At 37.5% G+C, this 25,730-nt stretch overlaps 11 protein-coding genes across 11 annotated transcripts; 2 read left to right on the top strand and 9 right to left on the bottom strand.

The window, feature by feature from the left end:
• Window positions 1-22: 22 nt before the first annotated feature.
• Window positions 23-1,294, bottom strand: C9374_005677 (uncharacterized protein; the record flags this gene model as incomplete). Its single annotated transcript, XM_044695453.1, has 1 exon — window positions 23-1,294. The coding sequence occupies one exon, from the start codon at window positions 1,292-1,294 to the stop codon at window positions 23-25; it is 1,272 nt and encodes a 423-aa protein (XP_044547564.1).
• A 94-nt stretch (window positions 1,295-1,388) lies between these two features.
• C9374_005676 (uncharacterized protein) lies at window positions 1,389-3,515 on the bottom strand (the record flags this gene model as incomplete). Its single annotated transcript, XM_044695452.1, has 1 exon — window positions 1,389-3,515. The coding sequence occupies one exon, from the start codon at window positions 3,513-3,515 to the stop codon at window positions 1,389-1,391; it is 2,127 nt and encodes a 708-aa protein (XP_044547563.1).
• A 192-nt stretch (window positions 3,516-3,707) lies between these two features.
• Window positions 3,708-5,409, bottom strand: C9374_005675 (uncharacterized protein; the record flags this gene model as incomplete). The annotated part of the gene is made up of 2 exons (XM_044695451.1): window positions 3,708-4,714; window positions 5,148-5,409. The coding sequence occupies 2 exons, from the start codon at window positions 5,407-5,409 to the stop codon at window positions 3,708-3,710; spliced, it is 1,269 nt and encodes a 422-aa protein (XP_044547562.1).
• A 306-nt stretch (window positions 5,410-5,715) lies between these two features.
• On the bottom strand, window positions 5,716-9,031 carry C9374_005674 (uncharacterized protein; the record flags this gene model as incomplete). The annotated part of the gene is made up of 5 exons (XM_044695450.1): window positions 5,716-7,974; window positions 8,031-8,259; window positions 8,312-8,481; window positions 8,549-8,890; window positions 8,978-9,031. The coding sequence occupies 5 exons, from the start codon at window positions 9,029-9,031 to the stop codon at window positions 5,716-5,718; spliced, it is 3,054 nt and encodes a 1,017-aa protein (XP_044547561.1).
• A 177-nt stretch (window positions 9,032-9,208) lies between these two features.
• On the bottom strand, window positions 9,209-11,384 carry C9374_005673 (uncharacterized protein; the record flags this gene model as incomplete). Its single annotated transcript, XM_044695449.1, has 2 exons — window positions 9,209-10,757; window positions 10,843-11,384. The coding sequence occupies 2 exons, from the start codon at window positions 11,382-11,384 to the stop codon at window positions 9,209-9,211; spliced, it is 2,091 nt and encodes a 696-aa protein (XP_044547560.1).
• Window positions 11,385-11,618: 234 nt separating this feature from the next.
• On the bottom strand, window positions 11,619-13,649 carry C9374_005672 (uncharacterized protein; the record flags this gene model as incomplete). The annotated part of the gene is made up of 1 exon (XM_044695448.1): window positions 11,619-13,649. One exon carries the CDS (start codon window positions 13,647-13,649, stop codon window positions 11,619-11,621), a length of 2,031 nt encoding a protein of 676 aa, XP_044547559.1.
• A 261-nt stretch (window positions 13,650-13,910) lies between these two features.
• On the bottom strand, window positions 13,911-15,620 carry C9374_005671 (uncharacterized protein; the record flags this gene model as incomplete). Its single annotated transcript, XM_044695447.1, has 1 exon — window positions 13,911-15,620. The coding sequence occupies one exon, from the start codon at window positions 15,618-15,620 to the stop codon at window positions 13,911-13,913; it is 1,710 nt and encodes a 569-aa protein (XP_044547558.1).
• A 28-nt stretch (window positions 15,621-15,648) lies between these two features.
• Window positions 15,649-16,716, bottom strand: C9374_005670 (uncharacterized protein; the record flags this gene model as incomplete). Its single annotated transcript, XM_044695446.1, has 2 exons — window positions 15,649-16,465; window positions 16,520-16,716. 2 exons carry the CDS (start codon window positions 16,714-16,716, stop codon window positions 15,649-15,651), a joined length of 1,014 nt encoding a protein of 337 aa, XP_044547557.1.
• Window positions 16,717-16,835: 119 nt separating this feature from the next.
• On the top strand, window positions 16,836-18,324 carry C9374_005669 (uncharacterized protein; the record flags this gene model as incomplete). The annotated part of the gene is made up of 4 exons (XM_044695444.1): window positions 16,836-17,433; window positions 17,506-17,757; window positions 17,799-18,002; window positions 18,068-18,324. 4 exons carry the CDS (start codon window positions 16,836-16,838, stop codon window positions 18,322-18,324), a joined length of 1,311 nt encoding a protein of 436 aa, XP_044547556.1.
• Window positions 18,325-18,619: 295 nt separating this feature from the next.
• Window positions 18,620-22,921, bottom strand: C9374_005668 (uncharacterized protein; the record flags this gene model as incomplete). The annotated part of the gene is made up of 3 exons (XM_044695443.1): window positions 18,620-19,256; window positions 19,576-19,895; window positions 20,858-22,921. The coding sequence occupies 3 exons, from the start codon at window positions 22,919-22,921 to the stop codon at window positions 18,620-18,622; spliced, it is 3,021 nt and encodes a 1,006-aa protein (XP_044547555.1).
• Window positions 22,922-23,167: 246 nt separating this feature from the next.
• Window positions 23,168-25,421, top strand: C9374_005667 (uncharacterized protein; the record flags this gene model as incomplete). Its single annotated transcript, XM_044695442.1, has 4 exons — window positions 23,168-24,640; window positions 24,683-24,918; window positions 24,974-25,116; window positions 25,177-25,421. 4 exons carry the CDS (start codon window positions 23,168-23,170, stop codon window positions 25,419-25,421), a joined length of 2,097 nt encoding a protein of 698 aa, XP_044547554.1.
• Window positions 25,422-25,730: the final 309 nt, after the last annotated feature.

Below are 25,730 nucleotides of genomic sequence, written 5' to 3'. Positions count from 1 at the left end.
TTTGTTATTTGCAAGCATACCCTCAATCTTTTGCCGTTTGATACTTGCTGGTCAAGATTTTAATATTCTCGTAAAACCATTTTACGTTGATTGCCTCAACAGATATTTTCCAAACATCAGCCCAATCGTGTCCCGTTTTCATTGCATCAATGTCCTTCTTTAGTTTTTCCAAAGCCTCCAAGGCAAAGTCTGACGAAGACAAAATTTGAATGGCACTCATGATTCCTCTATGAATGCTCTCTTTTTGTTCAACTCCCAACATCACACCTGTTACTTGATAAATATATCTCGAAACATCATCAATATATGAATTCTCACAGGGCTTTGTTGAATAAAGACTCTCCACGAACTTGGAAAGTTTGTCCACATACAATTGTTGATTATCGTCTCCAGAAATTGCAAATAATGTCTGGTCAATACACACAAGCTTTGAACGAGTCGAAGAAAACAAAATATTCGTTGCATTTCCATCATGATCCCAAATTCCACTCATTGGAAATCTGTCACAATTATTACAAATAATATCCAACACAATCATTTTTCCAACATCCAATAAAACCTCTTCATGCTGTTGCACCAACAATTGTTGAGCTAGCTCCTCTCGATTCATTAAATCTTCCAAACTCACAGCTCCCTCCACAAATTCCATAATCATAAAAAACGCTCGATCCAATTCCTTTTCAACTTTCATTTCACAAATTGTATCATTCTTGTTTTTTGCCACTCGTTTCATATTGTCTTTCATGGCAATCCATTCTCTTGCTCCAGATTTCAACAATTGCTCTCTATTTGTAACTTTTGGATGATATTCCACAAGTCGAATTTGTGGTGAGAAGAGTCCCAATAATTGTGCAATTCGAGATCCAAAAATCTCTTGAGCCAAAGTCATGGGTGCTTTCACGACAATGACCTGATTCGGAATTTGAGTTTCGACAAAAAAGACACCTGAAGAGCCACTTCCACTCAAGCCAATATTTCGAATATGATCCCATTCAATCGGATGATTTATCGGATGGGGAATGGCTTGTTGTAAATTGAGTGTGTTCGAGGTGGAAACTGTTTGCCACTTTTTCTTTGGTTTTGTAGCTTCACGTTCGGAAGTATTCATACTTGACATCTGAGGTGGAGGTGGAGGAGTGGAATGTGATAATATTGTCGAGGGAGGTGGATGGTTGGTTGAAAATGTTGAACCAATTGGAGGAGGAGGAACATTTCCACCCATTCCAGGAGGAGTTGGAGGAGGAGGAACGTTTCCAACCACCATGACTGTGGGTGGTGGAGGAATTGGCGACATTTTTTTATAATTGAGGTGTTGTTGGTGCCAATCTCGAGATACAAAATTGAATGCTTTACTAAAAGTTCGCTGTTCCAGGTTCATCATATTTCAACTACTGCAACTTTGAAAAATGGATGGATACTTCTTGTGAATAACGAATCGAGTGCTCGTTGAAGAGAATTCGAGCTTGTTCAATGTATGGAAAATCAGGCTTAATATGCACATGAGTGACATGTGAACAAGCATCCAGCATGACCTCAATTCCATCGCAAGTCATTTCATCACAATATGAAATATTAATCTGTAATAAAGATTTCAAAGAGTTGGAGACTGCATTGAGTGCTTCATCGGTGAGTAGAGAACATTGACTGATATCAAGAATTTCTAATTGAATACAACCATCACACATGACTTCAAGAGCGTCATCGGTAATGTGCTCATTTCCTCTCATTCCAAAACGTTTGAGATTTGGGCATAACTCTGACAATGCAATCATGGCGTCGTTAATATTTTCCACATAATGAATGGTTAGAGTTTCGATGGTCTTGCTTTGAAGAGCTTTTCTAAGGCCATTCGATGTGTAACGTGGTTTTGTCTTTGATCCTTGCATGAGCCCAAGATGCTTGGGTTGTTTCAAATATACTCCAATGTTTTCAAGAGTGGTATCAGTGAGTTTGCCCCAATTGTTAATATTAAGGCATTGTATGCTTGGAAATTTCTCTAATAAGATCTTTAAACCTTCATCTGTGGCGTTGTAATTATTCTCTGATATGAAATGAGTAAATAAATCTCCGCTAGAAATGCTATTGGCAATAGTTTTGAGAGTTGAGTTTGTCACTCGAATATTTGAAATGTCCAAATATTGTAAATTGGGAAGGTGTTTTAAATGAGTAAACGCCTCATCAGAAATTTGCCAACAATTATCCAAAATTATTTTTCTCAAGAGTGTACATTTCTGAAAAATTGCAGCCAGACTGTGATCTGTCACTGTGTCAAAATGTGTAAAATTTAACACTGTTAGTTGGGTAAGCTTCCCAATCAATTTTAAATCTGCCGAATCGATAGTGGACTCGTTGGCAATGTGAAGTTCTTCTAATTCTGGAAATGTATTCTTCAATATTTTTGGTAGCTTTTCCTTCGATCCTGAATATTTAGCTGTATCAATGACCAGTTTGTGCACATACTCTCCAAATTCTTGAAACGCCTTGTATGGAATGGACGTCTCTTTGTTAATTTTCACAATCTTGGGTCCTCTCATTGTGTTTTTTACAACAGCTCTTGCTAAAGTAATTGGAAGGGAGTCCAGTTCTAATTTCATCTTTTGTAATTTTGATAAAATAGACTTGTTTTTTGGATCGAGGCAAGAAAAGCTCAAAGGTCCATAATATGTTCTTAATTTCAAACAATTTTCAAACAACTTGCTGGCTGCAACGTGTTCAGAATCAAAATTGTTTCCGTCAATCTTTAAAATTTCTAAATTAGGGCAGTTGGAGGCAATAGATTGAAGAACTGGGTGTGAAAAATCTTCTTTTTCACCACTCTCTTCGTTATCGTCCTCTTCTTTTTTCACCTTTCTCTTTTTCACTTGTGGTTGGGCTTTCGCTTTTTTTAACAAATTGCAATTCCTAATGTCAAGACCTATTAAAATTGGTCCAAATTGTTCTGTAATTCCAATAATATCGCTTTCAGTTGCAATTTCACTCATAATTAAATAAACAAATACTGATTTGTTTTCCACACCGTCGGTGGAATGTATTTGAGGGTACCTTGCTTCATGATTCCTTTTCCACAATATTTTGTGAATTTTGATGGATTTGGACTTGTTCTTTTTCTTTCTTTCACTTGTTTTGATGCTCTTCAAGACATAGTCCTTTCCATGGTGATCATCGAAAGTATAAACTTCTTCATCCGATGTGGAAGCGCTTGCTGGTTTTTTTCCATTTCTACCTCTTGAAGAAGAATCCCGAACTACATCGACGTTTAACAAAAAGTCCTCTTCTCCTTCATGATTTTGCATTACATGATCCTCGGAATTGGGAGTAATGTGTTGTTGTTGTGTTGTGGGCAGATCAACAGTGTCATGATGATCGGTTGGATTAATAAACGGACTCACCACAGGTGGTACATCATCCTCTTCGTCAAACTGAATTCCATCTTGATGGAGTGCAGTGTCGTTGTTGTATTGAGTTTGGTCGTTTTCTTCTTCGTCGTGATGATGAGGCTGAAGAGGATCATCCATCCTGAGTGTGTCCTTTTCGAAAATTCAAGCTCTCCTGAGATTGGCTTGTTTTAATTTTTTCGGAATTTGTGCAATTTCCAAAGGCTGAAAGGAAACAAAATTCAACTCTTGTTTAGTTCATATGAGAAGAAGAATACGAATCAGTAACTTGAATCATGAATTTTACAAGCTTTTTTCTCTCTTAGAATTTATTTAACCACGTTGTGGAGCAGCAATTATCTTTTCACCTCTGAGATATGGCAAAGCAATTCTGAAGAGCTTTTCATAATCAATAACATCAGCTTGTTCCTCATCCCAGTTCTTGTTAATATATTCCTTGAGACCAGCCTTCAAATATGGAAGAGCCTTGCTCAACAATTCTTTGAACTTGAGTTCAGCATCAGCCTCTTCATCAAAAGATTCCTCAGAAGCAACTGGAGCAACAGGAGCAATACGTTCCTTAATGTAGTTCTTGACTTGATCACGAACAACCTTCCACAACTTCTTGAAGAATTTATCAGATTGAGGAACATCTTCCAAAGGAATGCCGAATTGAGTACGAATGTAATTCTTACCCAAATTCTTGGCAACATCCAATGCCTTCTTGAAGAGCTTCTTCAACTTTAAATCAGCCAATTCATCATTCTCCAAATCAGCCAATTCTTGACTATCCCAATTCTTGTTGATATATTCCTTGAGACCAGCCTTGATGTATGGCAAAGCCTTCTTGATCAAACTTCTAATATCGAATTTGCTAGCATCAGCCATCTCAACAGCATCAAAGTTTTGATTGACATAGGACTTGAGAGCTCCCTTACCAACTTCCTTGACAATATTCCAAATCTTCTTCCAGAACTTGTCAGATAATTCCATTTCATTGTCCCAATTCTTATTGACGTAGTCCTTAACGGCACCCTTTCCAATTTCCTTGACGACATTCCAGACAGACTTCCAGAATCCCTTATCAGCCTCTTCTTCCCAGTTATTGGCAATGTAGTCCTTCACACCTCTTTTAATGTAAGGCAAGATACATTTAATGACTCGGCACCACTTTTCATGATGATCAGCCAATTCCTCAGCATCCCAGTTTTGGTTAATGTATTGCTTGGCAGCAGCCTTCAAATATGGAAGGACGTTCTTGAACAACTTTCCGAGTTTGATGTCAGCTTCTTCCTCTGGAATTTCATCCCAGTTCTTGTTGATGTAGTCTCTGATGGCAGCTGTTCGATGAGAGAGAATAAGAAGAAAATGAATGTATAGAGTGTGATGATCATCCATATGGATGGGTTGGTTATAATAATCAAAATCATGAAGAAGCATCCATGATGGCGCGTATACCGTTTTTCATACAAAAGCGAAATGATCACGAGTCATGATCGAGTGATGAGAGTCACAACAAGAATATCGAAAGTGTCAATTTTGAAATGACATGAGGAGCATCAACCAAGAGAGTAGCACGTGTGTTCAATAATAATTGAAGCAATCATATCAGTATGTGACCACAATCATCACAGTTTCCATGTCATCCAATAATAATAATAACAACAATAGTAATAGAACGAAAAAGCAACGAACATGTCCAAATGAATTTGTTAACGTTGGATGGAAGATAACGTTAGTGATGTTCTTTCAATAACAAACAATTCAACATACCCTTTCCAATTTCACCAACAACTTTCAAAGCCTTTCCCCAGAAATTCTTATCAGCGAGTTCTTCATCGGTCAAAATGTAGAATCTTGGTTCCTTCAATTGTCTAATAATACTTGGAGTGAGGAAGAAATCTGCTTGTTCCTCAGCTTCAGCAATACCCTCCAAGAAGGATTGGAGTTGTTGGTCTGCTTGTGGACTCACTTCTGCAGTGACTGCTGTGATGGCCAATAATGCGACCAAGAGAAGTGCGAACAAGTGTTTCATATTTTTTGTGTGATGTTGGTTGCGCAGAGTGTCACTTGACACGAACAGTTTTAAAAGTTACGCTTTCTTGATTGTAATGATCACTTTTAGCGATTCGTTCAAGGCCATTACCAGTGGTGGATTTTATTCGTTATGATAATCCTGGCGAATTTGAATTAGGGTAAAAGGAACATGAGAAAATTCTTAATGGCAAAAGTGACCTTTCTAGTTTCTGGGATTCGTGGATTCTATCTCTGATATATTGCTTGGGTCATTCAAAAAATAGGTGTTCTCAATTTCAAACAACCCAAGCTCTTAAGATCTTCCTTACTTTTTCACAAACTTTCTCTTCTTCGTTCCTGGTTGTTCTGGTGCAGTTTCAGGTGCTGATGGTTCAACTCGTCTCTTTCCTTCAGAAGTTGGAGAAAGTAACGAACTGATAATGGATGTTTCCGCGCAAGGAATGTTAGGATACATCTTTCTCAGTTTCTTGAGTTTTTTCGATTCTGGCGTTGTGTAAAAAATGTGAGTACACAAATCTTGTTCCAAATTGTCCACGTTGGTCAAGATTTTACCTCCTCCAGCCAAAATAATGTTGGCATAGGATGGGCTTTCATCAGCCAAATAGACACACAGATTGGCAAATGGTCGTTGTTTTGTTTCTCTGATCCTCCTAGCAGTTGAAAGATGAAGAGCCACCTCTGCATCTAATTTACCGTCATTGTATTGATAGGGTTCTTCTTCAAGCCACTGTTTCTGCTTATAAGATGCAGAAATGTATTCTGGTCTCAATATCCAACATCCTGATGCAACACAACAAAAGAATTTTTCAGTAGTAGACGGACTCCCCATGATCAGATGTGTAATTGACGATGAATACGTGTCTTCTACTTTTCCACCAAGCCGTTCGATACATGCTGCCACAGTAGCCTTATCTGAGACAGAAGTCAAGAGAAATACTTTTTGGTCATAGCTCGATTTCCAAAGATCTTTGTGACTTTCAGAATCGTGACAAATAATTTGAGTTTCAAGCTGTGTGGCATAAGCGGGCGTGTTGAAATGAGCGAGTTTGCTCAGTTTTTCTTTCTTCAGTTTCTGATCATATTCAGCTCCAAAATCACTCACACTGTTCACTGATCCGCTGTTTGAGTCCATAGGATCGTTGGAAATAAATATATTAGATTCTAGATTTTTCTTTGCCACAAACGTTGTGTCACTTGAGGGTTCACTAAAAATGTCTGCAGTCTTATTGGTTACGTTAGACTTCTTCTTTGGTAGCAAGTCAAGAACCTTACTCTTAACATTGCTTAACGAAGTTATATTTACAGGTGTAGCGACCGTGGGAGGTTTAGAGGGTGAAATCGTATCCCGTGCGTTTTCATCTGTCAAAATTTCCATCTTTGTTGGTGTTGTTTCTGTTTTGCAAACCTCTTTCTGTTCACTTTTAGAAGGGGTGGGTGTATCAACTGAAGTAGGTGGAGCCGTATTGATGTTTGTAGCTGTTGTTGCATCCACAGTGTTGACAGTGGTCGATGTGCTCGTCGTGAGAGTAGAAGTGCTTGTTTCTTTGTTTTCTGATATAACTTGTTTAAAATCACTGGGCGGAAGAAAGTATCCTGCTTTGTAGCTCTCCATCAACCAATACTTTGTTACAATTGGAATGTTGTTCTTGACAGCAAAAATATACTTGTCAGAAGTGTCTTCGCACACTAAAATCGTTGAAGTTTTCCTCAGTGCTCCACTGGTTTTAGCTCCAAGCAATTCAACAATTGTTGAAAGAAGAGGTTTATCCTCTGGATAGCCAGAAATGACTACAACCACGTCTTCGTTCTTCATTGTTGCAACACCCTCTTCTTTTGAAGGAATTTTGTTGAACCCAAGGCGAAATGTAGGTGTGTAGAGAATTGAGTCCTTCACATTTTTCACAGAGTTTGAATTTTCACAATCTTTGAGCCATGTTAAGGTTCTAATTTTTGGATTGTTGTCTCTAGCAGCCTTGCTAGACTGTGGATAAATTATAAAATCTGGTGATGTTTTCACAATTTTGCCTCCGTTTCTTTCAATAATAATTTTAGCTTGTTGTTTATCTGTGCTTGATAACAGATCTGAAAGTTGGAGCGAGTAGTTCGAGAAAGTTTTCACAGAATTCTTCAATTCGTTTGCCATTGGAGGTATATTGCTAATTTCTGTGTCTTGATGCTTGTTCTCAAGTTGCGAGGCTCGTGTTTGCGACTTTAGAGCTTCTGCCAAATCTTCTTCAGAAATGTCAAGCTCAATAAAATCAGTCTGTGTTGTGATGGGAGATGCTTTTGTAGTTGTTGCTGATGTAACATCGACGTTATGATTATTGTCGGTTTTGTTGTCATTATGAAAGTTAGTTTTGTATAGATCTATTGGTTGAATTTCCATGTTTTTAATGGAGTCTCTCAGCCACTTGGAAGGAACAACTGGTGGCTCGTAGCTTAATTTTTCCATTACAGAACGAAGCATGTCTTTTGTGTCCATTGTTTCATCCACAATAATATAATTAATGGTCGGTAACAGAGAAAAAGAGGCAATTCCTCCATAATTTCGAATTGTTTTTCTCTTATTAAAGACAAAAACCCATTAGCAAAATTTTCAATTGGTTATATCATACTTACCACTTCTGTTATGGAATGAGTAAACCCTATCAGGTAAAAAACAAGTCCATTCAATAAGGACATGTCAGCATCTTCTGTGGAAAATTGAGATGCTGAAAAATCAGCCGTGTCCAATGAATCGTTCTTGTTAACTTGTGTAGGTTGCACAGAGGTAGGGAAAGGTTTTGTGCTAGTGGTGGAAGTTGGAGTGGTGATATCGCCTTCAGAGAGTGCGGATTTTGATTGAAACCTTAAATGAGTAAAGCTTTTAGAAACATCTCAAAGATGTGACGTTCACTTACTTTGCCAAAATTTCTTTACATTTTTCTTTTTCGTCGTCAGTAAGGGAGGGTAGAAAATAATGAGATTCATCTTGTGCATACTCTAATTTTACAGAATCTTCAATCCATTTGCTAGTGACGATATTGATATCATTTTGAAGAGCAAACTCAAATTTTTCAGATCCTTTTTTCTGCAGGTTCAAACAATTAGTTTGCATGTACCATTTAACAGTTGGAAATAGAGAATTAATTGCTTACCTTTGCTATGAGATGTGTGTAACCTGCCATAAGAGCAGGGTTATATATTGCTCCATTCAATTCACACATTCTCTTTATGCGATTCCTCATTTCCTCTTTGAAGCCAGTGGCACAAATTTTACAGCCATAGAGCGCCGGAGCTATAAATTTCGAAACATCCAATAATTTCCCTTCTTTCATGGACTCGAGAAGCCATTCTTCTTTCACTACAGGAACATCATTTGCAATAGCTTGTCGATATTTATCAGTTCCGACTCTGGCAACAACAAGAACATCAGTCCGAGTCTCAAAATTAAATTCCACTATTAAACCGAGCTTGGTTGCTTTTTCGGCAAGTTCTACCTGTAGCGATTGTGCCGATGATTCATTTGAAATATCATTGATTTTGTGATGAATGCATTATTATTATTACCATCATTCCATACCAACCTTCCGTTCGGAATTAAAAGCTGTAAAGCAAACTTGTCGGATTTTGCGATCCATGATTGAAAATGAAAAAAACACACACTCTTGATGGTGGTGATGAGGCTGATGAATATGTATGAGCAGTGCTGTGGGAATGTTCAAACGTTCAACACAAGGATGGCAACAAAATGAATTTTTTTTTCGAGTATTGGGTCGAAGAAATTTCGGAACTATTGCCAACTACACATCGTTTACTTAATGCTCAAACACAGAGTTGGAATAGATCCATACAGATAGGGAAATAATGGCTAGTGTAAACATAATGCTAGTCACGGTTTCAAATGTGGAAGCTCTTTCAATTTCCTTTTCTGGAATTGATCTTGCCGTGGTTGGAGTTGGAGCAGTAGTGGTAATGGTTGGAATGTTATTATCATCATGATGGATTGCAGTTACACCATTCAAGGTCAATTGTTCGATATGAGCTTTCAAAAATTGTAATTCCTTTCGAGTTTCTTCCAACGATTTTGAGACTTGTTTGTTCTCTCGACTCAGCAATGTATTTTCAGATTGCAATTGTTTGATCATTTTCTGTTTTTGTAATTCCAAGAAGGTTTCTTTTTTCATTTGAGAAATGGTGTGATCTTTTTCTTGAAGTGCTTTCAAGAGTTCATTGACTGTTGGGGTTGCTGTGTTTGTGGAATGATTATTGGCACCTCTATGAGTAAGCCCACCGTTTTCTTGAACTGAAGGTTTGTGGTTGCACTGATCGGAAGCTTGATCTTCACAACTGACACTATTCAATTCTTTTTCATTCTGTGGATAATTCGAGAGGATTGTTGATTTTCTAAAGAGATCTTCTTGATGTTCGATCAGGAATTGACAAACATCACACACGACTGAAATGGTTTCTTGTTGTCTCTTAATTTCAGATCGAATAGAAAGTCTCTTGAAACTATCCATGTGAACACGATCAGAATTATTCACAGTTGGAACAAAGAGTAAATTGGGTCCAATGACAATGGCCATATTTCTTGGAGACATCTTGTTGAGTGTCACATTTTCTTCAACACAACAAATGTCATGACAGAGAGACATCAATTCATCCAATACAGCTCTATTCACTTCTGGCAAGTCTAATAAAATTAATTTTGTTTTTTCTAACAAGTATTGTTCATCATGATCCTTAATTGAAAATAATTCAATAAGTGTGTCATACTTGTCAAAGGTCAACAAACAATCTGGCAATCCTCGAAGATAGGTCTTGATCATATCTGCTGCTATCATGACTCCAAAATGTGTCGGAATATCAATACTCTTATTTACAAACATTTGAGGAAATGCCATAAATGAGTTAAACAATTTTGAAAGTTCTAATAACTTTCTTTTCGATCCAGCTTCTCTAAATATTCCTTGAGTTTTCAAACCTCCATGATCTCGAACGTATTTGATACAAACTCTCAATAGGTATGGAATTTTCACAGGTTTCAATAATTCTTCATTTAATAAATCTCCGACATGAATCAATTGAGATGGAATTTGAGTTTCAGATTCGAGTGTTGTATTGGAGCATGAGGTTGCTTGTGATATAGTGGATGCAGAAAATTGAGTGTAATAATGTTCCATATTGAATAAAGTTTCATTGAGACAAGTAGAACTAAGGGAATTATTTAACACAGTGACTCGAGATAGATCCATGGAGGGATGTAATTCCAAATAGAGGAAATCACTTTCATCGTTGAGGACTTCTTCGGGTAAAGAATGAGTGAGCGATGGTGTCACTTGTGACAACAACTTGAAATTGACACTGTCAAGAACATGATTTTGTGGTTTCAATTAATTAAAGTTGAATACATGTGTGTCACAAGGTGAATGTAAACCATGTTACTTACCATTCTCCACTGTGACTATATACAGTTTCATTCATTTTCAATAATTTCTTCTTAATTTTACCTTCGGGAGTGGAAGATGCTACGATTCCCTGTTCCAATGAATCACTCATCGAAGACGCATGATGCGGAGAGGACTCTCCCGTCAACGACGAACTACTTTCCTTGGTTCCCTCAATTTTTCTTCTCAATGCAGCACTCGATCGTTCAACCATTCCACTCAAAAAGTTTTTTCGAAGAGAAGTTTTAGTTTTCACACTCCATAACATGAGAAGAACTTGTTGTTCAGTTTCGAGAGAGGGTTGTGAAAGAATGGATTGATAATCGGATTGTGCAAATATTTTGGAAATGGCGCTTTCGGAAGACTTGGCCGGTAGAATGATTTCTAACCTTTCTTGCAAAGCATCTAATAAATCAATGAAGGTGACTTGTTTCGGGGAGATGGAGGAAGAACTGAAGAGAGAATGCATATCGAGAGGAATGAGTTGGTTAGGACCAACTTGGACAATGACTTTGGGGAGCAGTTGGGACGAAGAGGATGACATGCTGTTTTTTTTTGGGATTTGAAAATTGCGAACAGTGACAGATGCGACGGCCTTTACTTTTTGGAAAAGTGAAAGAATGACAAGTAAAAACCTGTTTAGAACTGTACCTTCGTGCCAATACAATTTCCTTAGATGTTGGTGCTCTCCAAGTTACTGAGCTTATCGAATGGAAAACAAGAGTAGCAACCCTTAATCAAATTATTAATAATTTAATAGAGCAAGAAGATCAATAAATTACATGAAAATGATACAAAGGAAGACGATGACCAAAGTGTTGAGAGAGAAGAGAATGGTGCTGGAAATGCTGATAGCATCTTGAATGCTGCAATCTGTACCACTCCATCCATAAAAGCATTGACACTTCTCTTTCGAACAAACTCCACCTTTGCAATTATGAAGTCCACATTTCGTCACAATTGAAGAACCTGCAGACGGAATGTCACAAGAGTCCTTTGTAGATGAAGCCAAGTAGCAACGGCACAATCCATTGAAGCAGACTCCTCTGTTTGCTTTCCATCCACACTCACTGTTGTAGAGAGGACCAAGATTGGTGGTAACAGGACATGGTGTTGGTGAGTCGTTAAAATATGTCGAAGATGAATTTTGACTGAAATTCATAACACCAGCCAAATTCACAATACCCCAACCATAATTATTGTCTGGAGCAGAAGCTTGGGATGCTGTTAACATGAACGCCTTTCTGACTTGATAAGGAGTCCAATCTGGATGCATTTGCATGGCCAAAGCAACACAGCCAGCAACAATGGGAGTTGAGAAGCTGGTTCCAGAATTGGTGGTATATTCGGATTCACTGTTTGGAGCCACAACATTGGTTTTAGTTCCACGTGCACAAACCTCTGGTTTGACACGTCCATCGTCTGACGGACCTCTACTGCTGAATACCGAAATACCACCACTAGAGTCCACAGATCCGACAGTAATCGAGTCAAATGCATCCGCAGGAGTCGAAATTCCTTCATTGCCTTCATTACCAGCAGCTAGAACCATCACAATTCCCTTATATCGAGAGGCAATGTTGGCCACTCGAGTCAGAGGTGATGTGACACCATTGTAATTCTTTTTGGAGTGCGAATACCAATCGGTGTAACCAAGAGAGGCACTCAATATGTCTGCTCCCATTCGTTCTCCCCACTCAATCGCAGCGATGAAATTGTCTTCTTCAGCCGGAGTTTCTGACCTTACATCCTCAGTTTTTGCCAAAAGCACAGACACACCTGGTGCTACTCCCATAAACGTATAGGGGTCATAACCTGCAAGCGCTGATAAACATTGAGTTCCATGATTACCAACAGTTGATGACTCGTTTTGTTCATTATCTGTATTGGTATCACCATACACAAAGTCATACTCTGCCACAAGCTTTAAATTTTTAAATGCTCGATGCTGTCGATGAAATCCACTGTCACAAATGAGAACAGTTACACCAGTTCCATTCAGATTGGGATTTGATTCTAAGAGAGGAATAACATTAATCTGACTTAATTGTTCTTGTGCTAATCCGTAAATTGTGTTTTGTTCTGTTGTTCTGGATGAAGATTTTGTAGTAATTATGGGATCATCCGTCACTTGTGTTCGTTGTTTGAAACTCGCAACTTGTTCAATGTGTTGAACAAAATCCATTTTTCGAATTTTAAGAACTTGATCCTGGGTGACATCTGCAACACTAATAGCATTCAACCAATTGCTTCGAACTCCAATTTTTTGATCGGTTCTCAGTATTGATTCAATTCTTTCAATATAGTCTTCATAAATAGGAATATCATGCACAGAATACAACGAAGACTCTGAAATAGACAAGTCCGATCGTTTTACATGAACGTTGTCGTTTGTTCCGAATTGTTGTGTCAATTGTTTTCTTCTTCTTGCTAGCGCTTTTTCAGTGATGGCCACATTGGTCGGAGAGGTAAAGGAAGAACTTTCTCTGACTGATCTGCTGTTCTTTTTACTCTCTAATGTATACATTCTCTTTGCAATGATGGTTGGTATTTGAGAAGAGGACTTTAAATCAGACACTTCTTGTCCTTTATCCTTGAAATAAATCCAAATCTTTACTTTGGTTGGATTCTCCACTTCCGATGCAAATACATTGTTGGCGTTTGAAATCATGCCCAATACTACTATTACAATCAGAGCAATGGATAACAATACAATCCCGTTATATCGTTTGTAGGTGATGAAACTGAGAAGAGGATGATGAATGAAACCACCCGAACACGAGTAGCATGAAGTGGTTGATGTTTTCATTTTTGTTTTGTAAAAACAACAGTCTGGCGATCATGCTTGCCCATGCAACTAACATTTTGGATTTGGAGAGGTAAGAGAAAAAGGAAATTCGCGTTTTGAGGCAAGAATCTTTTAAAAACAAAGATAATGATCTTGAAAGAGTTGGTTGGATATTGTTCGTTCAAGTGTTCATTGAGTCATTTTGACCAAGTGTGTCAATGTTTGGATACAACACACGGATTCATCCAAAACCTTCCACTTCAGGTCTAGAGCACAACATGTTTACAAAGCCATTTCGATATCCATAACATCGAGTTGAAGTATTTGAGCATTGAAAGGTGTTGGTTTTGCAAAGAATTGGCTTAACAGAGTTCCAAACGATGGTTCTGTTCTTCCAAAATCGCCATTAATAAATTCTTTGACATAGGTTCCTGCACTGGTGGATAGATCGAGAACTAGAGTGTGAGCATTTAGGAATTCCACACACTTGATGGAGTGAATGATCTTCTTACGGATGTGTAATGCTCTACGATGCAGTACTCTGAGAGGAGTTTTTTGACCAATTTCCAAGTCCTTAATACTTTCTAGGAATGATGTCATTCGTTGCTGTAAAGGTTCAGCAAAGTCTTGGTTGGAGGGTGAAATACTGTCTTCTTTCATCATGTCTGCTTCGCACCAAACCACACATCTATAATTTTTCTTCTTCTCTTCAGCACCTGCTTTCATCTTTTGACAAACTGTATTGTCAAAGTGAATTTGAATCGTATGGACTTGAATGGATCCATTCGCTTTTGTATTGATTGTGTTCTCAATTTCTTGAACTTGTTCCGTGGAGAAGTGGCATCTTCTTGGATTGTGAACAGCGAAAACAAATGGTCTGCCATTTCCTAACATTCTAACATTCTTATCTTCTCTTCCTGAGGAATCAAATTTATAAGAATCTGCAAGAGTATACTTCATGACGGGCTCTCCAATGTACGTATCCACGCTTCTGGTATTTTGTTCATCTTCCTTAGAACCTCTCATAACCCACGGTGATTGGGGTAGCCCGCGTTCCAACTTTCTATAATATCCTGATATGTAGATTACAGAATGAAGGCCGGTCACTGAGAGAAATTCCTTATCACATCCAATGGATGCTGCAGAATTCAAGTCCGATAAATCTGACCGCCAGCAGTCTGGAATTTCAGTTTGAATGACATTTTCCAATTGGTCCAAAGTATTCATCTTTAGCACCATTTGCAAATTTACGTTATTGGCACGATCATTCTTATTCTTTTTTCTCTTTTTTTTCATGGGAGACATCTTATCATCTTCAATTTGCTCCTTTTCAGAATTTACTTTCAATAAATACTCATCATTCAATTTAATCTCAATTAAAAGAGGAGCAGATTGTGGATTTGCTCTCAATGAGTCGTTACCAATTTTTCTCCGCATCATCTTTTCAAAAATGTCTGAAACTGTAGTTTTTAGCAGTCTTTTTCTATCCAAAGGAGGTTGAGATTGTAGTAATTGTTGCACTTTTTGTGAAGTCACTTGTCTGGAGAGTAAAAATTTAAAACAATGTTCTCTCATTTGAAAATGAGGTGAATATGAAAGAGAGACATGGAATTCGTTCAAAAATTGAGTGTCATATTCGTTGTAAACTTTTTCCATTTGTAATGGTAATCGTTGATGCAAGTATTCATCTTGAAAGGCTCCGAAACAAATTTTACAGCGGCCTGTTAACAATTTTACTGACGCTTCATCTTTGTATTTGCACTCATCACTCGAAGTTGCATGTACTGTATCTGATGTTCGGTGATGATCATCGGAGCAGTCCATTTTGACATTTCCGAGCAAGGCCTCCACTAATTCAGCTTCTGTTTTTGAATACATTGCAATATTCATTTTAAATAAATCCAAATAACATAAAGCACAACGAAGGCAGCATCCTAATTGGCCTGCCTTTTCAATAATTTGTTTGATATCTGCTTCAGGAAGTGATGTCATTTTTTGTTCGTGATTTTATTCACAAAACTCAAGTCAAATCATCTGGATCAAAGGGATCATCATTTTCGTTGTCTGAGTTGTTGTTCACAATCAATCTATCCATGTCCTTCGATATATCTTCATCGTCCTCTTCAATGATTTCATCAGCCAGTAACATGTTTTTCTTTTCATTTACTCTGTTTGCTGACCTTGTTGAAGAGGCACCTAAGGTAGCAAGGTTAGATGTTATTTTCATTTTAGATGCCATTTTGTAAACCTCTCTTTCAAGATATTTCAACTGATTATTGGTTTTTGCATTCTCGAGCAGGTTTTGATCCATTCGTTCGAAAGCCTCAAGAAAATCATTGCTTATATCGTATTCAGGAGACGACAAATAGTCGCTCTCCTCGTTTGAAAATCGCTTTTGAAATTCCTCTGCTCTTACATAATCGTCCATCGCCAAGCAAATAAGAATAATTGTGGTGCATGATTTACAAACACCATCCTTTTGATTCAGATCTTTGTAACCCTTCATCATTTCCAATGCGTTTTGAATGGCTTCTTCAAAGAGAGAATTTTGAAGAAGGAAGCTATTAAACGATCTAAACGTGTTCATGGCGTTGTGATACCCGCTTGTAGAAATGCTTTCAAGAGCAGTTTTGTAAAGTTCGACGGCTTGAGCAATTGCGCCTGATTCTGCCATTACCTTTGCGCCTTTGACCAAGGCTTCCCCTGCTCTATTTCCTTTTCCATCATCCACATACATCTGGAAAGCTTTACTGTATAACTCTGAAGCCTTATCAAATTCTTTCAGATCCTTACATAATGCAGCTGCGTTTTCAAAAGCCGATCCCGATTTGTAATATCTTGGTCCAATAATTCATTGTTTCTCTTCCGAAACACTTTCCAACTTTACTTACATTCCACATTTACCGAAACATTCACCACATTGAGAATAGCATTGGATCGCTTTTGCTGGCAGTTTTAATTGTTTGTATATTAAGGCTGCTTTCTCAAAAGCAGCTGCAGCAGAATCATAATCAGGCTTAAAAAAATTCATTAAGCTCTTGGAGGCACTAGAGTGGAAGCAATCATATATTCCATTCGGATTGGACATGATCATGAACTATATATTCCTGATACAAATACATACAGTTTCTTTCCTTCCTTCTCCAGTGCAAGAGCTTCCTTCTCTTTGTCGTTGCTCATTTTTGAGGTTGAAATTGAAAAAAAAAAATGACTGAACTCGACAAGGAAAAAAAAGAAATTCATCCATGTTTCGTACTCACATTGCCAACCCCTTCCAACATCACCAACGATCATCAAGTGAATGGATTTGAAGAAACCATCCGTGCCATTCAGAGAAAATTACAAAATGAAACATGGCAGGATGAAGATCAAACTTTAGGAAGACCTTTATCGGGTGGATCTAATGTGATCATGATTGTCAGTTCCGCTAACAATACTCTCACTATTTATGATTGTTATAATATTTCTATCAAACAAATATTGGCTGCCGAAGAACGCACACTTTTTTTAACAACAGAAGGAGAAGTATATTGTTGTTCAGCTGCTGGAAAACCTTTTCAAAAACTTGACATTGCTGACCCAATCGAGATGATATCGTCACGCCGCCAATTATTACTTGTGACTAAAGACAAGAGAGTTTATTTCAACGAATCTTACGATATGGCATTGGATAAACTTGTAAAGTGGCATGACATCGATTATCCTTGGCCAAAAGATCAAGAATATCCAGTCGATGTATCAGCAGGTTCAACACACATACTAATTCTTACTAATGTTGGAAATGTTTATGGCTTTGGGCAAAATTGTAAGTCATAGGATCAGACATGTCCACGATATTAACCGCCATGGCGAATTTAAATATACACTTATCCAAAAGATGGTCAATTAGGATTTGCTTATGGTGGCGTTGCTTATGCGAATGTTTGGCGAAAATCTGAAACATCACATATTACTGGAAAAATTATTAGGGTCTTCACAACCTATAATACGAGTTTTATTTTGACGAATGAAGGAAAGTTATATACTTGTGGCGACCGATCGTATGGTGCTTCTGGCTTGCCCAATGACACAAACACTCCAACTCATTATTGGACTCTTGTTCCCAAACTTGAAACCGAATTTGTGACAGGTTAGTTTTCTCTTTTACATGTCGACTCTTAAATCCAAAAGATGTGAGGACTGGATTGTTTTTTGTTGCGGTTTTATGCAAGTCATCGAATGTTTACATTTTTGGATATTTTAATTTCTATCAATTTGGTAGAATTGCTTCAACAAATGCAGGTGTAAACAGTACTCCCATGCTCTTGGATACTTTTGATCAAACAAATATTGAAGATATTGCTTGTGGAGGCTACAATTCTATGATTTTGACAAGTTTTTGAATCCAAGTTATGGCTAAAGTATTTCCTTAATTTTTTCATGCATGGCTTGATCAATAGAAAACAAAGAGGTGTACGTGGGTGGTGTGGGTAGAAATGCTCTCAACCCAAACAACTCTGGTGAATATTCCAAGTTAGAATGGGCTCAGATTTTAAAACAAGTTTACACAGGATGTACTTTTAGCAATTCCAACGTTTCCATGCATATGGGAAACACCTTTTACGCCTTGCACATTTCCAAAAACACATCTGTTTTGAGATTTTTCAATTTTAGAAATATTTGGAAAGTGGCAGATGTTATATTTCAGTTTGAATAGTCGACACGGCTTTATGAAAACTGTTACCGCCTATAACCATTAGTAAATTAACCTTTCACAACTCTTGGATTCAATCATTCGCTAATAGTCAAATCAACAAGCTCACTATTCACGGAAAATGGACATTTATTCGAAAAAAGGGTAAATTGGTCAGTGCCTTTATTTAAATCAACAATTTGAACAAAACAAACAAATCGAACAAAGTGCTGATCTTGCAAGCAAACACTCAAAGAGTGAAAGCCAGGGGAAAAGACCCAACGCACACAAGGTGGGGAAGACCCAACACACAAGGTGCTCAAAAACTAATTCTATGAGTAGTAAGGAATCGAAGAAGAATATTTCTTGCTGCATTGATATCTCTGTCAAAAATTGAGCCACATGATGGACAACGAAACACTTCAGATGATCCAACCGTATGAATATGTCCACAACATGAGCAAGTTTTGGATGTATACGCTTCGTTGACAATATAAATGTGTGTCCACGGATACTCTCTAGCTTTGTGAAGCAATCTTTGCTTGAATCTATAATGTGACCAAGTCAACATTTTTCTTGCTGTCTTGCTATTAATTCTCCTATGGAGTTTCTTTACCATTTTCTGAGTCTCAAACGAAGGAAGTAAGATCACTTGGTAGTTTCGACACAGCCACAAACACAGTTTCTTGTGTAGATCATCCACAATATTTCTAATCTTTTGTTGAATTCTTCTTCCTGCTCTCTTGTACTTGTATCTTTTGCAATGTCTGACTTCTGGTTGAGACCACTTCGATTGTAACTTGTCATACGCGCAACACAATCTACCAATTCTTTCGGCACCTCCTGAGCCCCATTTGGTTGAATAACCATTCAAATCAAAGGTGGTCTGAAATGTTCTTACTCCTGGATCCAATGCTACAACTTGTCCTGAATGTTGAGGGGCTTGGTTCTCACCCCTAATATCCAGTACTTGTGGAATACATAAATAATTAATAATGGTTCAACTTGTTCTTAATAATGATGGAATCGTACTGAAGCTCCACAGGCAAAGGTTCGGCGCTCTTGATGTTCCTTATAAAAGAATACAGTCCACTCTTTTTCTTCCAGTGCTTGCAGTGGAGAACGAAATGATCTTTTCTGTCTTTCTTTCGCCTGAAACGGATCATGAACTTGTCAATCGTTCCAGCTTTCTATTTTTCAAAGTTTGTTTTAAACGCCGTCAACAATTCAATAGCGGCAGCATCTCTTACGTCATAAGGAGTATTCACAACCCACTGATTTTCTGTCTGATAATTATCGTTGTTCACCACAAACGTTCTGAAATTCTTCTTGTTTTTCTTGACATCTTTGAAGTTGTGTGTAAATTCTAAACGCTTGTTGTAGATCCAACGAGCAGTTCCCATCCACTGATTCAATGTTGTCCTTTCTTGTTCATTGGGGTAGAGATGAATTTTCATTGATTTGTCCGCTTGTAATTTTTGGGGCGTCTTTTGATTCTTCTTTGCCTTCTTGAGCTGAGGTGGCTTTTTAGAGTTATCAAAAGCCACATTCTCTGTTATAGAGTGATGAATATTGGGTGGGACATCAAACACTGGCTTGGATTCAATCACAGTGAATTGAGAAAAGTTGAACCATCCGTCTGTGCGTCCCTTGTTGTTGTACTGATGAAACTCATGAAAGGAATCTCTAGCACATGCCCAAAGTTTATCCGATACTTGTTGCGTACTGCCAGAATGAAATGATGCTGTGTGCAAGAGATGGATTAGTAGGAGGATGAGTAGGTTCGTCCTCTCTACTTCTCTTCATTCGTTGAGATTAAGGTTGTTGTTGAGTTTTTTTTTGAAAACCTCAACTCTATCAGCGTTGAATGACTTGTTGAATTGAAACTCTATCAATTTGAATAACTTGATTCATTCTTTTCGTCCGAACTGATCATGGAAAAGTGAACGCTTTGACAATTCCTTATCCACCTCCAAAACTTTTGATTCAAAGAATGAATGAATGGTTCGTCAGGAACTGACTGTTGATGATTATATTTACTTGTTGAATTTGTAATAAATTGTGACTTTTGCTCTTTTATTTTAGTGCTGAGCAACTTAAAACCGATTATAAAAACAAAACCTCCAAAACGAACAAGGTTAGTAATAAAGCCGCGTCATCAGGACTGTGTTTTAGTGATGGTTTTTGAAAGAATTTGCTAGAATTGTTCTTTTGGCTTCAACGGTGAGTTAGTGAAAAATTATTGATTATAAATAATATTGCACACAAGGCTTCTTGAATTGTAAACTGCAACTCATAGATGTGAAATTATTTCTACCCTCTATCAATTATCTTCATGATTTTCCATACCCAATTCTCTACGCCAAGCTTTTGCTCTTTTCTTAAACTCTTTGGTTACAAAAGAAATGATTTGTTTTTCCTTACTCAGGTTGGGGTGCAACAGCCGTCCCATCCTTTCAATAAAAACAACCTTGTTCTCTGGAAAGTCAAAATTTACAACAAGCTCAAGGTGTGATATCGATATCCCTCGAGCCATCAAATCGCTACAAACAAGTACTCTAAATGCTCCTTTTCTAAAGTCGTTCAAAATAAGCTCCCTTTGTTGACAATCAATATCACCATGGAGGACATTGCAACAAAATCCAACATTATTCAATTCTTCACAAAGCATCTCTGCTTTTCTTCTCGAATTGCAAAAAACCATGGTCAACATATTGGAGTGGTCTTGAATAATTTCCTTAATAAGTGTCCATTTTTCTTCTTCATTCGTCAATTCGAGAAATTGATACTTGTGTGGTTGATTGGAAGGCAACAATGGTACTCTCAAAACCTTGAAATTTTCATTCGTAAATATTTTCGCTATTCTCATAATAAGTTTTGGCGAAAATAACGAAGAAATAAGAATACTTTGGCAATTGTTGGATAATTTCTTAAAGATCAGATTGAGCTCATTGCCGAATTCTCCTGCTAATAACTGATCTGATCCTTCAAATATAACTGTCTTTACATGAGACAATTCTAAATAATATTTTGATTTGTGAGCTATTCGTCCTGGAGTACCAATTAGCACTCGATATGACTTGGCAAATTCTGCTGAATAGAATGTGGTCCATCCACATGTACTATTACCAATGGATATGTCACTCATGTATTCACAGAGAGATGTAAAAAATAGTTGAATTTGATAAACCATTTCTTTTGTGGGGCAAATTATCAAGCACTGTACTTGGTCAGGTGGCGCAGTTGAGGAATCATCCAAGCCCTTGTTCAACACTCCAATAATGGAGGCAATGGTTTTACCTGAGGCACATGGGCCTTCAATGAGTATATTACGGTTTTTTTGATCACAAATGGATTGAATAATATCCCTTTGGAATTGTGTTAAATGTTCAATACCCCATCCGTAAATACCACGTTGTAGATTTTCCTTAAATTGATCAATAAAATCATCATTCTCAGCTATTCCAAGTGTTGTTGGTTTCACGCCAAGCTTCGTTTCTTCACCAACTCGATCGGAAAAGTATTGTACCAGTTGATTATTTTGATTGGCTTGTGAAAAAATAAAAGGGTCTAAATTTTTCAGTGTTTTAGAAGCGAAAGCAAGAGCCAAGCCATTCTCTTTAACTGCTTCCAGGACTAAATCTCGGTCGTTGTGATGTGCTCGTGTTAAATGCTTTAAATTGATACCATTTGTTGCAACAGAAAAACTAATCACTTTTTCATCATTTCTAATATGAGCTGGCAAATCTTCAAGCGTGATTATCTTGTGTTTCAGCAATGCTCTATATTGACGTTCTTTCAAAAGATTGTAAAAATACATATAAACATATCCTTGCTTGAAATTTGCAACAAAATATTCCAAACAAAATTTAGGATTGTCAGATAGAATGTCCTCATCGTAAATAAGAGCATTGGGATAACTAGTCTTGAGCTGTGTGACAACAGAACACTTGTTCTGGTCTTTTAGGTAACCAAAATTGGAGAGCCATCGTGTAAGACTGCCCACTACAAATGTCTCCATACGACTGACCTGCAAGATCAGCTGGGAAACAAAATTTTCAGAATCAAGATGATGATATTCCAGTTCGAAATGTCGTTCAACTTCTAACACTCCCTTTCCGCCGCTGTTTTTCAGAAGTACCAAGTACTTGTCAATTTTCCTAGTTTGATATTCACCAATCACAACACAATCGCGATCTCTGACTTGCCATTGAGATATTTTGAAAATGCACATGAATGGATGCAAGATTGCATTGTTGAGCTTGGGAATATACGGGATTGCATCATTGCTTGGGTAAATCTTGGAATGTTTCATATACATCCGAACATGAAACGGAATTTTAAAATTCAATTGTTTTTTCTCGAAATCATCCAGTTGTTTCATAATTAATTCCACATGATGAGCATAACTGTGTTTGGAATCATCATGACAAAGTCCTTTATGAATACTGTTATGGAGAGCCTTCTCTTCAAATTGTAATCTCCAAACCATTTCTCGTTCTTCTACAGCATTACAGGCTTCATGGAAAGTGAGAGAGACTTGTTCAGATCTCTTCCGATCTGACTCCTCTAAGAATGAAAATATTAATTCAACAATTTCCTGCACATGAGCGATGAACATTTTTTCGCCTGTGATTGATTGCAATGATTTAAGAGGACACCCGAAAGGCTAACGACGAAACCGATCGAGCATTTTTAATTTGTTTTTTAATTGTTGCTTTTAAGCCTCATACTATATTGAGGAAGTTATTAAAAACCTTTTAATATTAAAGTGCGATTTTTGAGAAACAAATGGTTTGGAAAACTTTGGACATGTCTCTTCTTCATTCCAATTCATAAATTGATCATCGATATTCTCAATCAAAAAATGCTTCGTTTTGCTTCCAATTGCTGTCGCAGCAGTTTGCAGCAAGGAGGCTTGAACCATAGGCTTGTAATAACGAGTACTAGTAATCTTCTTGCTCGTGCAAAATCCTCATTCGGAATGATGGATATAAATTATTTGCATGGCAACAAACATGCTTTTGAGCCTCATATGACAAACTCCTCATCAGCCTTTTACTCGATGAATTTCAAATCTCGTGCCAATATCGATCATAAATTGGATAAGAACCATAACGAAAGCACAGCCACATCAAACAAAGAATCTAATAACCTGAACTCAATTTCAAAAGAACAATCAGAAACCAAAAAGACTCCTTCACTCTCAGTCATAAAAAAGTTAATTAATCTCGCAAAACCCGAAGCAAAACTGTTAGCTGTTGGAATGGGATGCCTTGCCATCAGTGCAGCTGTCTCATTAATTTTACCAATAGGAATTGGTAGACTGGTTGACACACTTTCATTGCCTCCCGAGCAAGCAATTAATCAATTAAAATTTATAGGATATGGACTAACTGGATTGTTTCTAGTCTCGGGTGTAGCTGTAATTGGACGATATACTGCTGTACAAACTGCAGGTCAAAAAATTCAAAAACGATTGCGTCAAAAGTTATTTGATTCATACATGAGACAAGATATTGAATTTTTTGACAAGACCAAAACAGGAGAATTAGTGAACAGACTTTCAACAGACGTAGAAGTGGTAAGCGAAACAATTACACACACCATAATTTCTGGTGTGCGTTCTCTCGTAGAAGCAACTGGTGGTATAATTTTATTATGCGTGTTGAGCTTTAAATTAACTGGAGTGGCAGTTTCAATATTTCCGTTGTTAGGAATTGGCGCAGTGATTTATGGTAAATACGTAAAGAAGCTATCAAAGAATTATTTGGATGAACTAGCCAAATCCACAGCATTTGCACAAGAAAGAATTTCAAATATTCGTACAGTGAGATTGTTTTCTGCCGAGAAAAAAGAAGTGAAAAATTATGAAGACAAAATTGATCATGTATTCAAATCAGGTCGACAACTGGGTATTGCCCGAGGTGTATTCTATTCTGCGGTGAATTTTGGAGCCAACATGTCCATGCTTGCCGTATTAGCATTGGGAGGTTTTGATGTCATTAGTGGAGCTCTCACTGTTGGAAAGCTTACAAGCTTTTTGTTGTACTCCGTTTACGTTGGAATTTCCTTTACAAACCTGAGTCAAGTTTATGGAGATGTCATGAAAGCAATGGGATCTAGTGAACGAATTTTTGAACTCATGCACCAAGCACCACGTATTGAAATTAGCCGAGATCATGGAAAGAGACTTGATCAAGTGATTGGAGCCATCTCTTTTGAGAATGTAACCTTTGCTTATCCTCAAAGAAGCGAAGTTCAAGTGTTGAAAAATTTCAATTTACAAATCAAACCAGGAGATGTAGTTGCTTGTGTGGGATCGAGTGGAAGCGGAAAGGTACGTTCTTTTTTTTTACTTAAACGAGCTCATTTTGAAAAGTCAACAATACTGAGCTTGCTGAGTCGATTTTATGATGTGAACCAAGGAAAAATTACCATTGATGGTGTTGACATTCGAGAACTTGATGCAACATGGTTAAGAACACACATTGGAGTTGTAAGTCAAGATCCAGTGTTATTCGATATGAGCATTGAAGACAACATTCGATATGGAATTCCGCAAGGGGTTGAGGTCACGAAGGAACAAATTATTGAGGCTGCAAAAAAGTCTAATTGGTATGTTTTGTTCTTGCATATAGAATGTACATATTCATCATTCGTCATGTACTAGTCATGAATTCATAATGTCCTTCCCAGATGGGTATGCCACAAAAATTGGTGAAAGAGGTTCTGCTCTTTCCGGCGGACAAAGACAGAGAATCAGTATTTGTCGTGCCATATTGTTAAATCCAAAAATTCTTGCTCTTGACGAAGGTATGTAACAACGTTACAATCGTTACATTTTTTAAATCTCAATCTGTGACGTACTTATAGCAACATCTGCGTTGGACAGTGAAAGCGAGCACTTGGTTTCAAAAGCGCTCGAAGAAGTGATGGCTGACAGAACTGTTATTATTATTGCCCACAGACTGAGCACTATCAAGAATGCAGATTACGTTGTCGTTTTAGATGAAGGAATGATTAAGGAAACTGGTACCCATGAGGAATTGCTACAAAACGATAAGGATGGTATTTATCATCGACTTGTAACAAGACAAATCGTTGGAATGAAAAATTAAAGTGTCGTGGAGCGTCAAACAACAGCTTGGCACTACAAAATCCATTCAAAATTCACCTCAATTTCACCTTTGTGCTGGTATCGTAAACAGAACCTTTAAATGTGTTTTCAAATCCGTTAATGACACAGACTGACATTTAAGAATGTTAACATTTCTACAGTTAACGAATGAAACATGTTGACGAATGATGACAACAGTTGCAAAGTTGGAAATCCCCATTCCGTTGTTATTAATCCTCAAATCAACTTCTGCCGTTGGAACTTGTATGTTTCAGTGATTCCAAAACTCATTTATCAACTTGCCAACCTT

The sequence above is a fragment of the Naegleria lovaniensis genome (assembly GCF_003324165.1).
Source record: "Naegleria lovaniensis strain ATCC 30569 chromosome Unknown tig025, whole genome shotgun sequence".
In the NCBI taxonomy this organism is placed as follows: Eukaryota; Heterolobosea; class Eutetramitea; order Acrasida; family Naegleriidae; genus Naegleria; species Naegleria lovaniensis.
This window is presented reverse-complemented; position numbering and strand designations above follow the sequence as displayed.